Raw genomic sequence first — 17381 nt, forward strand, 5'->3', positions numbered from 1 at the left:
CGATGTTCGTAATTCTAGTACCGCCCGTGCGACATACGATATTTTTCATCACATTTGCGAGTAAAATCGTATATTTGTAAAAGAAAAACTAATGTTTTTTCAAAAATTGCCGATACCGAACGATCCGCAGCAAGTGCATGGCGTGCGTGTGCAGCGCGCGCACGGAGCAGCAGCACGCCATGCAGTAACAAACTCATTTACCGACCTTGGGCTTCATGACATGAAAATTAGTACGGGCAATGACTCATTTACCGACCACGGGTTTCATGACAAGCACATTAAGGTCGAGGGTTTTATTTGGGGGGTTGCAACCAAGGTAGTCTGCATGTTACGACACTGTTTACGAACACGTGTGATGAAAAATATATTAAGTAGCGCTGCTGTAGCGTGACAGAAGCGCGACTGCAGCGCTCCGAGCTAGCGTTGGCTGATACTGTGAAGCGCGGCTGTCGCTAACGCCTGTATGTGAGAGCGCTTTAAATCATACACAGTAGAAACACGATTACTTATAATTCGTTCTATAAAAAAAATCAAAAAGTCGTCTCTAAAAAAAAACCTTAATACGGCGTAAATATTGCGCGGTAGGTCATGAGTTTTTGAATGATAAGGAAACTAGATGTTTTCTCTCGCGCACCTATACACGTTACGTTTTTAAAATATGTATTTGTTTTAGTAATACGTAGAAAATCTTTCTAGATCTGACCAACCTATCTTGAGCCGCCGCGTTCCCCCCCATCCCTCCCACGAGTGCATAAAAAAGCTAACTTGATTAGCGCTTGAAGCGCGATGCCCCCTTAATATGAGGTGAAACAGGTGGTTACAGTACCCAGCCATAAAGATTGCACATCGGTCTTTGGAAAGAGACTCGGCTAATTTCGGCTTCGGAGAGCGTTGTCACACACTACTTATGTGACGTTTGTCAGTCGTTGTACACTACGATTACTTGGAGTTAACACTTGACAGATGGGCGTGCCTTCAGTCAATTTTCAACTTTGACGTCACACAAATAAAATAGTTTTTACATAATCTGTGAACGTGGGTAGCGGTATACAAAAAATGGCTTTATTTGTATGACGTCAAAGTTGAAAATTGACTGAAGGCACGCCCATCTGTCAAGTGTTAACTCGAATCAATCAAACTGTACAGGTGTAATAGAGTACGGACGCGTTTAGATTAAAATATATAATAACAAGTTGTTGAAACCCCCAAATACTTTAAATTGTACGATGGCGTCTTTAGGAAAAAGATACTACCCTATTTTCTAGTAGTTGCAACAGCTCTCTATAATCCGAAGTTTACATGTCATTAAGTTGACGTAAACTAATCAAGTCCATAAAGGTGCAGTATTGATTTGATATAAAAAGTCCCTTAATAAATACGATGATTGATGGACGGTCGCCAGTGTTCGGGAATCGTCGTGAACAGCCAATTGTCTTTTTCCGAAGACCGCATGTGCAATCTTTTTCGCCGGGGACTGTACTGTCGCTGCCTAGTATTAATATTAACTAAAAACTCCAACTAGATTAGGCCATTTGAGAGGCAATTTTCTATTCGTAATGGAATTATCGCATAAATGCCAATTTCGAAGTTTTTTTTACATAAAAACATTAGTTAATACATTCAAGATAGATCCACGTGCAAAACGAAATTTTTTAACGCCATTCAAAATTATTAAAGATGGCGGAACCCAGTGTCAGTGTTTAAAAAAAGAGATGGTAAAACTAGAGGCCAAATTGTTAAACGGACTCCGAGTCAACATTCGCACATCTCTGGTAGAAACGCGGGCCTTACGTCCTTAAGGGATTTAGCTGTTAGGAAGTTATAAATAACTTGCGGTTTTTATTAAAAGAAGACAGTGCTAAAGCGTTAGTTGTCAATCACCTCGCTTTACATGTACAGTCAAGTGATAAAATAAGTATCTATTCGAACCACTCAAAAATATGTTACTACGGCCTTATTGCGTCAGAATATGAGTCTGTGGTACATATTTTTGAAACTTTGAATAACATATTTTTACACTTGACTGTACATATTAAAAACAGCGTATAATAATAATAAAAAACAATCTTATACATAAAACTTTGAGATAATATACAATATAAATACATAATTCATCAGCATCAAAAACCTCGCCAAAGTTTATTACTATTGAGCTTAAAGGACAATAACTTTAATATTTATAATTCATAAGAAAATGCCTGCAAGTAAACTTCCGTCGGACCCATAACACCTTATCACTATAAATGTCCCGGTGATTTCCTTGATTAACGCAATAATAGCAAAAATAAGTATCTATTCGAAGCACTCAAAAATATGTTACCACGGCCTTATTGCGTCGGAATAAGAGTCTGTGGTACATATTTTTGAATTTTGAGTAAATAAGTTCATATTTTTATACTTGACTGTACTGCGACAAGGTTGTACTGCTTGCTTACGCCGGTTTACTTCTAGATGTTATTCAAATACATTATACACTTAAGTCCTCTCGTGCCTTGATAACTATGATGCAGGTATGAACCTCTTCACCGCCAGTCAACCAGTCGTGACAGCCAATGGCATGCCTCACACGTCATCTATACATGACCAACATTCAACTCGAAATTAATCCTTCTGCTATGGAATTAAAAATCAAGTTGATTTGTCGCTGGTTTTTCTGTGGGGTACAGAGCTCGTTTGTTTTGTGGCGGTGAAGAGGTTAAAGCATAAAGTTCCCCATAACAATACTATGCGTCCAATAAGATCACTATTGAATTGGGTAGTTCATTGGAAATATATATATATATATATATATAATTCGTCAGTAACGTTATCAGATAATATCGGACATAGTACATTACTGCCGAGGCCGGGAAAAAACAATTCGTGGATGATAAAGGTAAGATAACATTTATTTGCAGCAAAAGGGTTAGTAGAGTATGAATAGAGTACGAATTGCCATATCCGCTGAGGCATCGGTATACAGTGCTTTTCTCCAATAATGCTAGAATAAAAATTTAAATGCAATTAAGCTTTTATAGCCAAATTAAAGCTGTAATGAACGCTTTTTACTTAATTTACCCAAAACTGAATTTAAAATTTGACATTATTCTTTATTTATCGCATTCTTGGAGAAAAGCATAGTTTATGGTCAGCGAAAAATGGCAATTTAGGGATTGCAGGCGCGCTAGCTCGACGTTAGTGTCGTAGCGCGCCTGAGGTTTGCTCGTAATGAGGGCTATCGCGTATGCATTCGCCACTAGAGGTGCTAGTGTAGCGTGAGGTCTCCGAAATGTCAAATCTCATAGTTTTTGGGTGAGCTACGCGGGTTTATTTATAATTAGAATAATTGTGTGAATATTTTGCAGTATCTGAAATTAATTATGGCAAATATGCGTTCCGGGGCAATGAATGTCTGTGTTTTGAGACAGTTTTGTCTTTCGGAAACCTTTGTCCTCCCTTTTTTCCGAACAAAACGGGGACTATGCAACACTGTGGCATGCTCGATATTTTTATGGTACGGTTTTAAGGTGTATTAAATATGATTTTAATCTAAACTTTGTTTTCACGCCCGTAATAACAGACTTTGAAAGCCATGCTTAAAAACCTCACGCAACAGTGCGCCATCTAGTGAGACAAAAAACGATAGCCCTCATTGGTTGAATAACTAAATGAGCCAATCGCAAGCAAACGTCAAATGTCTAACGGAACTCACGATACTAACGCCATCTAGTGATATTTCGCCTCTGCGAAAACCCTCATTGGTGGATTCGTCGAGCTACGCTTCGTCCGTCAAACTCTACTCATCCATAAATAGCTTTTTCCCGGCCTCTGCAATAATGTACTATTTTTTACCGTGAAACCAGTCGGCGAAGGCAGAGAATGAAGCTGTCAAGTATAATCCTAAAGCCCGGTTTCCACCGCGAGCGGAGCGGACTCTTACGCATCCGTAAGTAATTAATATCGGAGTTTTCATCGCACAATGAGACGTTAGTGAGCTATGGAGTCGGCATTAGCAATAAAATTAAAGTCGTATTCATCATCATCATCCCAGCCTATATACGTCCCACTGCTGGGCACAGGCCTCCTCTCAGAACAAGAGGGCTTGGGCCGTAGTTCCCACGCGGGCCCAGTGCGGATTGGGAACTTCACACGCACCATTGAATTGCTTCGCAGGTTTGTGCAGGTTTCCTCAAGATGTTTTTCCTTCACCGCAAAGCTCGTGGTAAATGTCAAATTTAATTCCGCACATGAATTTCGAAAAACTCAGTGGTGCGCGTCGGGGTTTAAACCCACGATCCTCTGCTTAAGAGGCCGTTAGGTCAAACCAGTAGACTACCATAATCAAGCAAGGGTTCGCAGGTTCGATTCCGGGCTCGCACCTCTTTACGAATCTCGTTTGCGAAACTACACTCATCAAAAGCCCCTAGGGATATTTTTTATCCGTAGACAGTTTTGAGTATTTCAATAAAGGCATATTACTACCGAGTCAAAACATTAAATTCGTCTAGGGACAATCTTCCTACTAATATTACATATAGATAGACAAGATATGTGTGTATATTCGAAAAATTACCATGACCTTTGCGCTAAAGGAACATCGCGATACCAACATTCGACGAGGCTTCTGCGCTAGAGTGGGACGTGTATAGGCCGATATGAGACGACCGATTGTTGCCGAAATGAGCTACAACAGAAGGCGACAAGGCAAACAGGCCCTATATTACGAAGTGCAATCTTCGAACTTCGTATCTTGCCGTCCCGCTCACGCTTATATTATTTAATACGAGAGTGAGAGGGACGGTATGATACGAACTTCGATTTTCGTAGTAGCCCCTCAGTATAATGACACAATTCGCTTACTGGCACTAACACAGCGAGCATAGACAGGAAGCTAACTTAGTATTATAAACTCTGATAAATGGCCATCGTGAATGGGTTAAGTCTGAAACAAAAAAAAAAACTTTTATTCACAAAGTTATGACTATGAGATCGTGAAAATTCGGAGAACACGACTACTTCCGAATATTGCCGACGTGTCTATGAATTATTATATCAATAAGTGGCAGGTTTGTATTAAATAGGGTTATTTATTTACTATTTATTAGTGACAAAGGTCAAACCACTAGTTTGAAGTATATCACACTGAGATAATGTTACAACCCCCACGCTCAAATATAGAGAATGTAGTCTAAACAAGAAAACTATCAATTTAGGTGTTAACCACTCTATCAAAAACATCTGAACACTCTTCACATATTTTTGATAACATTTTTGCTCAGAAGTATAAGAACTTGACTGTATATGGGTCAATCAACTTTTCAGTGTAGCTTGATGCCATGATAAAGTCTCCTGAGTTACTTATTCTAAGTAAAATTTTTTGGGGTACAAATGCATTAAAAGTTAGGAGGTGTGACAGTTTCCCTCCTCCTAAGCATGCAATGTACTGTACATTGCAAACATTTTTCTAACAAATTGTATCACTGTCTCCTGAGTCACGGGGACAGAATAACAACACTAAAAAGTTTATTGACCGATTTAATGCAACTCACATTCAGATCTAGTTGTTGAGCCAGTCCCAGTTATCCTCGCTCTTCCTTATCGTTATGTTCTTGACGTCGGGCGGCGGGCTGGACACGCCCACTTGCGAGAGATCCCGCCCGTCCAGGTTGTTGCGAGTCGCGACCGACTCCTTCCACGGTTGGCTCTGCTCGTTCCTGTAACACAGACGTTTACTTTCGCGCTCAAAATAGTATTTTATGCAACAGTTGTATAACAGGGGCCGAAAAAGGTGAGTGGCGTGAGTTACGACGTGAGCGCAGTGAACATCCAAAAAGACGCCACGAGCTTTTTTGACTTGCTTATCAATTTAAGCCGTTGCATACAATACTTCATCACACTGCTCGTAAACAGTGCGAAACATACAGCCTCCTCAAATAAAACCCTCGACCTTAATGTGCTTGTCATGCCCCGGTCGCATGAGTCATTGCGCGACACATTGTCTTGTCATGAAGCCCAAGGACGGTCAATGAGTCGGTGCCCGTACTGATCGCTGCGCACGATACATGGACCACATGCACACGCACGTTGCGGCGCATGCCGAGGGAATTTCACGTGCCAAGAGCACAGCAATGGTATCGCCAATATTTGAACATTATATTTTTTCTCAATATAAAATTTACTTGCAAATGTGATGAAAACCATTGTATGTCGCACGGGACTAGAATTACGAACATCGACTCATTAAAGCCCTCAGTCTTCGACTTCGGCTTCTAATAGACTCTGTTCGTAATTTTATTTACCGTTAAGCATACAATGTAATTTATCCTATGACGAGGTACTTATTAAATAAAATACAAAATTAGATAAAAAAATGTAAGCTTTATCATTTCTTATTCATTGTTGGTTCTAATGATTTAAACTTGCGAAACCATTAAACAGTAAACATTATTCCTCTACATGTATAACTCACCACTGCGAGTAGGGCTCCGACGTGGAGCTTTTCATGGCGCCGTAGCCGGGCGCCTGGTGCGGGCTGCCGGTGTTGCTGCCGCGCCGGGCCTCGCTGGCGCCCCCGAGCGAGCTCCAGCCGCCGCGGTTGTTCACCTGACGTAATAATAATAAATGTATTAGGGCCAATACTTTTTTTGTTGTAGCTTGTTGCCATATATTCATATTCATTTATTCGCTTTAAGTGTGGATTACAATGGTCTTAATCTAAAAGTTAATTAGCACACACTTAGCCAGTTCTAGCATGCAAATATTATTATTGGGTATTAGATAATTCTAAAATTGTAACGTCTCCTGAGTTACTTATTAAATAAATAAAATAAATAAATATCACGGGACAATTCACACCAATTGACCTAGTCCCAAAGTAAGCTTAGCAAAGCTTGTGTTATGGGTACTAAGCACCGGATAAATATAATTATATAGAGATATATACATACTTAAATACATATTAAATTAAACACCCAAGACCCGAGAACAAACATTCGTATTTCTCATACAAATATCTGCCCCGACACGGGAATCGAACCCGGGACCTCAAGCTTCGTAGTCAGGTTCTCTAACCACTAGGCCACCTGGTCGTCCAGATATATGAGAATTGCATTGCATTTCTCGTATTTGTTTTATATGAGGTTTGAAAACCAAAGATATGTGTAATGATTACATATGTATTTCTGGATCTCAACGATACAGGCTGTGCCTAGTGTGGGGATCACTGCTTCTCTTGTATCGTTGAATTTATTTTTATGGTCAAAGATGGATCAAGCAACTTGTTAGTGTTGTTGTTGTCCCGTAACCCAAGAGACATTCAGTGATACACTTTATTAAAAGTATGATTTTATAGGGTACAAATCCACTAGAAGCAAAGAGTTGTAACAGTTTTAAGGCAATTCCTTCATGGCTCATCTCCTAAGCATGCTAACTACCGACCATAAAAATTAAATTCAACGATACAAGAGAAGCAGTGATCCCCAAACTAGGCACAGCCTGTATCGTTGAGATCCAGAAGTACATATGTAATCATTAAACATATCTTTGGTTTTCAAACCTCATATAAAACAAATACGAGAAATGCATTTCTCATATGTAAATTTTTACTGCACAAAATAATTTAATCGACATTGAGATATATGTACAAAAGCGAACTTATCCCTATAAGGGATCTCTACCAGTCAACCTTTGAGTGTCTTGATATATCTGTTAAACGATATAATTAACTATCACATCACACTAACAAAAATGTGACCACAAACTCAAATGTATACCTCAAATTAAACAATAGTAAAGAAAATTAAATATGCGACATTACTTTTGAAATTTACCATGAATGCACACTAGATCAATGGCGTGTGCGTGTGTGAAGTTCTCAAACCGCACTGAGCCCGCATGGGTACCACGTCCCGAGCCTTCTCATTCTGAGGCCTGTGCTCTGCATACTATATACGTCCATATCATGATGATAATGATGACGTTTACCTTTTCTGTGACAGTGGTGGCCATTTCAGAGACCTTCTGCGTGGCAATGCCCCCGTACCGGACCGCGGACTCGGTCGCGGACCGCGCCGCTTTAGTTACCGACGATGTGAACATTGACCAGCCCTGCCAAAAAAAATGATCTCTTAATCCATGGTTCTATACTTTTATGGCATAAATCGATAGGGTTAAGTCTGCGTTCCACCAGAGATGTGCGAGGGTGCGTTGCGAGGAAAGTGTTTGTCATGGTTGATTAGAGCACCTCAGTAATAGGGCGATGCTGTGCATCACCGGTGGGATCACTAAATTAGAACGGAGACCCAATCCCAACTTTATATCAGTAATCAGTAACTTTATTTGCTAGAACATAGGTAGGTACAATAGTGGATGGTGGTATTTTACATTTTGGTCGCTATGTCTTACCCGCAAATGCAGGTGTACAAATATTTATCTATTTATCCTAAGTAATTTTATTATCCCAATTAAATAAAAACAATATTAAAATTATAATTAAAACAATCCATAACAATTAGTAAATGTCAAAAGATAAGTATAATAATGATGGAGTAAATATAATACGATAATTGTTTAGCTTAAATTTAGACTTATAAACTATTTAACCGCTTCGTTCAAAAATTGTGTAAACTAGAGTAATTCATTTGCTGTAATAATAACATTTGCTAAAATATTTTTTAAATTGTGTATATTGTCCTTCGGTATCTTATTATGAATGCGCGGAGCCATGCCCAGCAAGCTTTTTGCAACTAGAGCTAGAAGTAGTGCTGGTATTGAGCCCGGACAGGCAGTTACCGCCCGCGAGATGCTAACACAAACAAAGCTACTTCAATTATGTACAGTGAAGGCAGAGTAAGTCGTTTCAGAGCTTTCAAGTTTTAGACGATACATGATGGGCAGCGGATGTGTTAAGTCGTCAAAGACTTGAGGTGCCCCCACGTGCAGTCGCTAGTCGCTCGATTGCAGCGATAAATCTGGTCACGTGACCCCATTTTGAAGGTGATTTTGAATTTAACGCGACTCAAAAAAGTAGCGTCGAGCAGCAGCGACCAGATGGCTTCTTGCAGGAATGATCTTGACCTTGGAAGCCGATTTCTTAATCACATGTAGTAGCAGTCGTGACAGTGGTACAAAAAAAAGAAATTGGAGTGAATGAACAAATAAATAATAGTGTTTTTGCCGAGATTGAAGAGGTTTTTTTCTAGCGATAAAGCTCAACATTTTCAGCTTTATCGCTACGTCTAGTGATGTAACATGAAAAAAAAACGACTTAAAAAAACATGAAAAAAAAACTTAGTAAGTAGAATTGTTTTTTTTTCTAACTTTGTTTTTTTATGCAGAAATAAAATCAATAGGTAATTAATTGTTTTACTGAGGTACGTTTTTTTACATTTTACTAAAACAACAAATCGAATTTAAGTACTCATGAATCAATTAAACAAAAATTTAATCTTCCTCTGTGTCAATGTCGGTAGCAAACTACGTCCAAACAAACATAGACCGACCGAACGGGGATTTCCCGTGCACAGTTTGAATGTTGCCAATATAATGTACACTTGGTACTATTCAACCAAAACGGTATATTAGATTTATAAATAAATATTTTTTTATTTAACTAATATTAACTGTTTAGTATTAATCTTTTACTGAAACTGCCTTTTTAATTTTAAATTCCGCACTCTTGAAAAAAAACATGCTCCAGAAAAAAACGATTTGTTTTTTTTTCACGATAGAAAAAGAACAGTTTTTTGCAACACTATATATGTCACGTGACCAGATTTGACACTGGAAACGAGCGTCCACCGATTTCATGTCGCCGCGGCCTTACCGTCGCGAGGGACGCTAGCGTGTTGTCGACGACCTCGTTGCCGCTATGCACCGGCGACATCGGCGTCGACTGCGACTGCTTCTGGTTGCCGAAGCCGGTGTAGCGACCGCTGCCGTATTCACTGCTGCGGGACAAGTAAAGCTCATTATGGGTTACTCCCACCTGTTACCACCCGCGGATCGTCCGTTCCGTAGCTGGTAAGCTGTGCGGTCCGTACTTTTTATGGGTTACTCCCACCTGTTACCACCCATCTTTACCAGTGGTAAGCTGGGGTTTTTTCCCCATCTTTTACCACTAAAGTACTCAGTGGTAACTACTGGGAAAAAAAAACCTAGTAGTTACCACTAAACCAATTGATGGTAACTATTGGTGGTAATTACTTTAGTGGTAACATATAGGAAAAATATTCGCAATATAATAAAATAACTATATTTTATAAATATTGAATAGAATAGAACCTTTTTTATATTTAATATGTTGACAATAAACTGCTGAAAATAAAATGAATGTGGTGGTAACTAATTGGATTTTTTCCCATCTCATACCCACTAAAGAAATTGGTGGTAACTACTGGGGAAAAATCGCAGTTGTTACCACCAATTAGTTTAGTGGTAACAGATGGGAATTTTTATTCCCATTAGTTACCAGTGGTAACAGGAGGGGAAAATTCCCACCTGTTTGTTGCCAATGATATCAAATTGGTGGTAACAGGTGGGAATAATTATCATACCATAAGGCAGGCGTTTTCAACCTTTTAGTTTTAGAACGGCACACTTTTCGTTCATCAAAATTTCGCGTCACACCAGTAAAAAATAGGCAAGCGCGAGTCGGACTGGTACGTAGAGTCACTAAAGGGTTCCGTACAGTATACCCATAATATGTAGTACCTGGGCAACCGAGCTTTGCTCGGACTAAAACTCGATAACAAGCATTTCCCCAGAGATAACAACAAGCTAGATCGATTTTTCATCCCTGAAAACCCCTACATACCAAATTTAATCGAAATCGTTGCTGTTTTCCGAGATCCCCGAAATATATATACATACATACGACAATTGCTCGTTTCAAGGTATTAGATAACATAACGGATAGCGGATGCTTATTAATAGGGTGTCGTTGACACCTTTTCTACGAATCGGATACACTTAGCGGCGAACGCGGCACGCCCGAAAATATACGCGGCACACCGGTTGAAAACCTCTGCCATAGGGATTGGACTAGTGGTCCCCAAAGTTGGGTTACGACCCATGTGGGGCCAATCCACTTTTTAGTGTTGTTATTGTCCCGTGACTCAAGAGACACAGTGATACACTTGGTTAGAAAAAATATTGCAATGTATTATACTAGCATGCTTAGGAGATTGTCCATGAAGGAATTGCCTTAAAACAGTCACAACTCCTTTTAGTATAAGGACCCAATCACTTTGCCATGAAATCTTGTGTTTAGACAGAAATACAGACAGTTTAAGAAATTTTCTGTTGCCGAGTTCAAAGAAAAACATTGGAATTATACCAAAATATTCTGAAGAAAAACCAAATATTTATAGCAGAAGATCCCAATCAGGTGAAAAACATCCAAGTATATATTTTCTGACACAAATCCGCTTAAATTTTCCTCTACTAGTCTATATTTAGTTTGAAATTAATCTGAACATCAATCATTATTTTTTCCAACATCTCGAGCAGAAAGTAATTTTCCTTAGGTTCATCATCATATTCATCATCCCAGCCTATATACGTCCCACTGCTGGGCACAGGCCTCCTCTCAGAACAAGAGGGCTTGGGCCATAGTTCCCACGCGGGCCCAGTGCGGATTGGGAACTTCACACACACCATCGAATTGCTTCGCAGGTTGTGCAGGTTTCCCCACGATGTTTTCCTTCACCGCAAAGCTCGTGGTAAATTTCAAATGTAATTCCGCATATGAATTTCGAAAAACTCAGAGGTGCGAGCCGAGGTTTGAACCCACGATCCTCTGCTTGAGAGGCGATAGGTCAAACCACTAGGCCACCACGGCTTTTTCCTTAGACATGGGGGATAAATAACGTGACTTTGTCACCGTGACTCGCCGTCAAAATGTGTCACTGTGACTTTTCACAAAAGAACGTTACAAAACCAAATACGTTCCTACTATTCCTAGCGCCTAGCGCAGTCTCTGTTACTCAAATCACGACGCTGTGGAGTGCTGTGCCACAATCCAAAGCCTGTAAAAGTGTGAAAGTTATTTCAGATCATTTACTAGTGCGATAACGGTGTGCACCGCGACAATATTATTTGGTGATATGAGTAACAGGCGTGACATAGTCACGTTGAAATAAAAGTATGACAAAAGAAACGTTCATTACAGAACACAAATATCATGCAGTGGCAGGCAGTGGCACAAGTGACAGCCGTGACAAAGTCACGATGACTTTTCACTGTGACTTTTTTGGAATGGGATCGTCAGTCACTGATGTCACACTCATAAAACCCAATCATAATTTGATTGCTTAGTAGCGACATCTCTTGTCTGGGTGAGCGGTTGGTTCCGAAAGAGTGTGACGTCTCTCGATGAGAGCGGAACATAGATGTCGCTAGTGCTGCTGCATAAGTAGCGTAGTAGAAATAAGCAACCTGAGATATGTATGCATAGGAAAAATTCGTGCCTAGATTCCTGTCCAGCGGTGTAGGGGTTATAGCACGCAGCACGGATTGCTGAGGACCTGGGTTCGATTCCCAGCGCTGGTATCTTTTTCTGGTTTTTCTGTGCATCCATGTCTCAGTTTGTATTTTCGATATGGGATCTTTTCAAGCTAACCTAAACCGGAAAGGAAAACTTTAAGACAGGCGTACAGTTTTTCCCCATGTCTAATTTTCCTTTCGTTCTTTATCATTAGTTGGTATCATTGGTCATTAGTAGCTGGATCTTCAAAACGCTGATACTCACTGATAGCTGATGTTGTTGTCGGAGCCGCTGGTGTGGAAGGCATTGTCTCCTGAGGAGTAGAAGTCCCGCGACTGGCTCCACTCTGAGGACTTCTCCACCGTGTCCGGCTTGTAGTCTGAAGGGCTCCACGTCTCGCCCTCCGCCAGAGCCGCGATCTGTGTTAAGAAATCAAAGCATTGTAGTTAAAATATTTCAACTGAGCTCATCCAATTAACTTTGTTAGGGGGAGGCCTTTGTAAGGAGGAGGCCTTTGTAAGGGGGAGGCCTTTGTAAGGGGGAGGCCTTTGTAAGGGGAGGCTTATGCAAGGAGGAGGCCTTTGCAAGGGGGAGGGATTGTAAGGAGGAGGCCTTTGTAAGGAGGAGGCCTTTGTAAGGGGAGGCCTTTGTAAGGAGGAGGCCTTTGTAAGGAGGAGGCCTTTGTAAGGAGGAGGCCTTTGTAAGGAGGAGGCCTTTGTAAGGGAGAGGCCTTTGTAAGGGGGAGGCCTTTGTAAGGGAGGCCTTTGTAAGGAGGAGGCCTTTGTAAGGGGAGGCCTTTGTAAGGGGGAGGCTTTTATTCAGCAGTGGACGTCTTCCGGCTGATGATAATCCACTTAACCTTTCCGCCGCTCATATATACGCACCGCAGGTTCCACTCTAACGACCTATATAAACGTCCATTACTTCAGTGCAAAAGCAACCTTCGTTCAATTGTGTTATGGTTCATTTTAGGCATTGCAATATAGAAGCCAGGAGTATGAGTGACGATGAGTGAGCTCACAAGCACTAGATCCTAGCAAACCTTAAATTAAATGTTAATACTAACCTTCTGCCGGTACATGGCCGCCGCCTTGGTATTGTACTTCTGTGGGATGGTCATACCAGGCTTGTAGTCCGGTTGGCTCTCCAGGAATTCTTTCGCTTTCGCGTTGCCGCCCACCTGTTCAATCAATCCAGCGTCGTCAATCTTGCAAATATACAGCCGAATAAACTGACTCACATACCGGGCTAGAACCTTTTCATAATCAATTTCACTAAGACTTATTAGGCAAATGTATGGGATGTCAACATGACATTAGTAGCACAAAAGTTCTACCGTGGTACATGATTCAGTTGCCTCCACTGCGCGGTGAACTTCAAAAAGATTGATATGAGCAAAGTAACAATAATATGTATGCACAAACTTAATATTAAGCATATAAAGGTAAATTTTCTCTTCAAATTATATGATGAATTGAACAGTAAAGTGTAAAATAAAAACTTTTTAACAATAAAATTGAACCGCCGAAAAAAACGAAAAGCAAAAAAATAACTAAAAAGCTTTTTGAATTTTTTTCAGATTCTGCTTTATTATTCCAAATCCAATCAGTGCTCTGTCATTCAAAAAACGCATGGATTAGGAAAAATACAGGAAAATCTGAAAAAAGTCTCCCTGTAATGGGTAAAGACAACATACTAAAAAATCAGAGATACATCATGTTTTGTTAATTACATAATTGTTTATTTTTGATCGGCCTATATGATTAGTTGCCTGGTCCAATTGTTTATACAAGCAAAGCCTCGCGTAAGTGCTAGTACAATAAATACAATAATAGAGAAGGATGGAAAAAATAGCAGATTTTTTATATTCAAGAACTTATTTTCACATAAAACTTGCTTTGAAACATTCGCTTTGCTATCAAATTATGTAAGTTATTTCAAGGGTCAATTTGTTTTTTTTTTTATTAGGAATATATATGCTCCTTCTAATTTGCTATTGCACATGACACTCAAGTTTCTTTTGAAAATAGTGTGGCGGTTTGCACTCGCCTTCCAGTGCTAGAGTCAGGATTTTAGAAACACAGAGAGCGGTGGCGGGGCGGTGCGGCGCGGCGCGGAGGCGGTACCGATTGTAATATTCGAGGTAACGTGAAAGAGGGCCAGAGGCGTCTTTACTTATAGTGCAGGTTTTTTTTTTTTCTGGCTCGCGCGGCTTGCGCCTCTGCCACAGACGCGTAAAGGTAAGGAAACGAAGTCAATAGAAAATACGGGAATTTGGAATACGGAATTGAACAGGAGAAGATTACATGGGATTAAAACGAAAGAAATAAAGATAAGTATTTTACATAGGTACACATGATAAATTAAAATTAGTGAGATGAAGAATACATATTTAAATTTTAATATCATTATTATTTATAAATATGGTCAATAAGTTATACATAGTTATGTCATTAGAGGCTAAAAGGACAGAGATGGATGTAGGTAATGGGACCTTGTAGGATGTAAGTTGTTCATAAAGGAAGGAGTTGATATGGAGAGGACATGAGAGAAATATATTTCTCTCATGTCCTCTCCATGTCAACTCCTTCCTTCATCACTAATCATATATATGATTAGTCTGCAATGCCCAAGCCACACTCACAAACATCAGACTCTATCAGTTTAAATTTAGCAATAGTGCAGGTTGTGAATTGCGGTGTTAGGGGCGCCGGCCGCGGTTCTTTGCACCTATTCCATGTTGACCGCGCGCTTCCTAGATGGCGCTAAAGTAATAATTGCACACGGGCGCTACATGGGCTAAAGACGCAGCTGAAGAGGGCACACAGAATACCGCGCGGAAATAAGCGTGGCGCGGTATTCTGAAAGAAAGAAGAAAGAAAATACATTCAATTAACAACAATGGAACAAAGACAAGACATAGATGACGCTAAATAGGTCTAGGGCTGCCATCTCTAAAATTTGGATACCAGGACAAGACGCGTGAAAACCCCGGATTTTGGAGCCCAAAACCCGGGCATGTCAACAGGTTTAGGTTTTTATTAAACTTGGTCAGTAGGTATAATAAAATATAGGCCAATCAAATAAGATCCTTAAAAAACGATTTACAGCTTGATGGAAATTAATTCTTCGAAAAATTCTAATTGCATTTGTCTATAAATTCAAAATATTTTTAAGCCCAGACTACAAATGAAACCCTGCCCGGACGCTCCCCGGACACCCTCTAAACTAGGACAAATCCGGGGAAACCCGGACGGATGGTAGCCCTAAATAGGTCTCCATTCAGCATAATGCCATGGCATGCCGTGGCGCCGATTATCAGTGAGGACCTTATCTAAAACTAACTTAAAACAAAAAATAAATTTACTTATTAATTGTATGGCAACACCGGCTTAAATTGTTCTGTGTGCCCTCTTGCACATTAGCTCGAATATTACATCCGGCAAAGCCTCCGCGCCCCTCTGCCTCCGGCACCAGTGTGTTTCTAGCTTTTACAGTTGGCTACATATTGCTGCCCCCTCTCCCATCATTAGATCCCTTAGTTGCCTTTGACAACACTCAGGGCCGGATTTAGGCATTTAGGGATTTAGTCCACTTACAAAGTTCAGCTTTTTACTACTACTACACAATCCAGTATAAATGAATAAATAAATGGTTTATTATTATTCTTACTATAAATATAGAGAGAAAAGATTAACAATATTATGTGTACTTTGATTTCAATTCATAGCTTCTTTTCTTTTTATAAATGTACATTTTTTAAACTTGTATCATTTATAAATATATGGCCATTCGCACTGCATTCAATTATAATAAAATTACATTCACTGTCTTATATTTTTTAGTGAACCATAATAATCAGCAATCATAATATTACTCATCTAATACCCTTAGGCTAAAAGTTATCTCCATGATAAGTGACTTCCTACTACTATTTCGCAATTTTTTGCTTCTGCTTACATCACTGCAACAGCCAGATGAGCCAATGCAGAAATGTGCAAGAAAAAAAAAAACAGCCAAAAAGTTTTCGTTTTGCAACCTATCGTTGCGTTCAAGGTAGAACTTTACCATCATTTTCTCCAGCTCGATGTCCTTCCATTTGTCCATGGTCACGGAACGCACGAAGGACAGATGAACTCCTAGGCTCCGATGGACCCCTGAGCACTCCAGACATATCCATATACCATACGTCACGGACACCCATTGAGGATTCGACGTCTCGCACTCAAAACATTTCTGGAATCCAAAAAATACCATAAGTATCGCGCAATAATACCTTTAACTAGCATATGTGACAATTTACTTACGTGGTTGTTGTCCAGGGTGCGTATATAATTCAATTTACGGCGGGTGCGTGGTGAAGCCATCTCCGATTCTGGTGAAAGTCCTCGATGAGCGAAAACTTAGATGAGCTACAGGAATCTCGCGGACTGTGTTCGGGACTGTCAAAATTTACAAAAAGTCTCTAGTTGGCATTCATAGACATTTTTTTTGTTTCATTCATCAGGAAAGGTGGCATTCATAGACTAAGCTGTTGTTGTTACTTTGGAAAATAGACAAAGAAAGCGTACAGCCAAGAAAGATGTTATAAAGTCATGAGTGAACTGTGAAAATAAAATGCTTTAATAGAAAAAAAAAATATATATTTTCAAAGTATTTACAAGTATACACTTTATTGTACTCATGTAGAGCAGCGTCATCTTATTTTTTTAGTTTCATATCGTGTTTGTCACAAAGCTACAGCCAGCGCCACTGCGCTCAAAAATCTTGTGTCAGATCAAAGTGTTGCTATCAATCACCAACGAAACAGTATTAATTTCAACAGTATTTTCTACAAAATGTACATAAAACGGCGCATTATACAATAATTTTTATGTTATAGTAATATGTTAGTTAGGCTTTGTCTTAAATTATTCGC

General features: G+C 39.8%; 1 protein-coding gene across 2 annotated transcripts; it reads right to left on the bottom strand.

The window, feature by feature from the left end:
• Positions 1-3206: 3206 nt before the first annotated feature.
• Positions 3207-16954, bottom strand: ArfGAP1 (ADP-ribosylation factor GTPase-activating protein 1). 2 transcript variants are annotated; one of them, XM_074100896.1, is made up of 9 exons: positions 16771-16954; positions 16532-16699; positions 13530-13643; positions 12728-12882; positions 9803-9923; positions 7963-8085; positions 6449-6582; positions 5529-5693; positions 3207-4921 (listed from the first exon to the last, which is right to left on the bottom strand). In XM_074100896.1, exons 1-8 carry the CDS (start codon positions 16828-16830, stop codon positions 5537-5539), a joined length of 1032 nt encoding a protein of 343 aa, XP_073956997.1. In that variant the 5' UTR covers positions 16831-16954; the 3' UTR covers positions 3207-4921; positions 5529-5536. The 2 variants fall into 2 exon arrangements, with proteins under 2 accessions (XP_073956997.1, XP_073956990.1); XM_074100889.1 differs by having other exon boundaries at positions 9803-9926; positions 16771-16949.
• Between the last annotated feature and the right edge of the window lie 427 nt (positions 16955-17381).

This window comes from Choristoneura fumiferana, chromosome Z (assembly GCF_025370935.1).
Source record: "Choristoneura fumiferana chromosome Z, NRCan_CFum_1, whole genome shotgun sequence".
NCBI lineage: Eukaryota > Metazoa > Arthropoda > Insecta > Lepidoptera > Tortricidae > Choristoneura > Choristoneura fumiferana.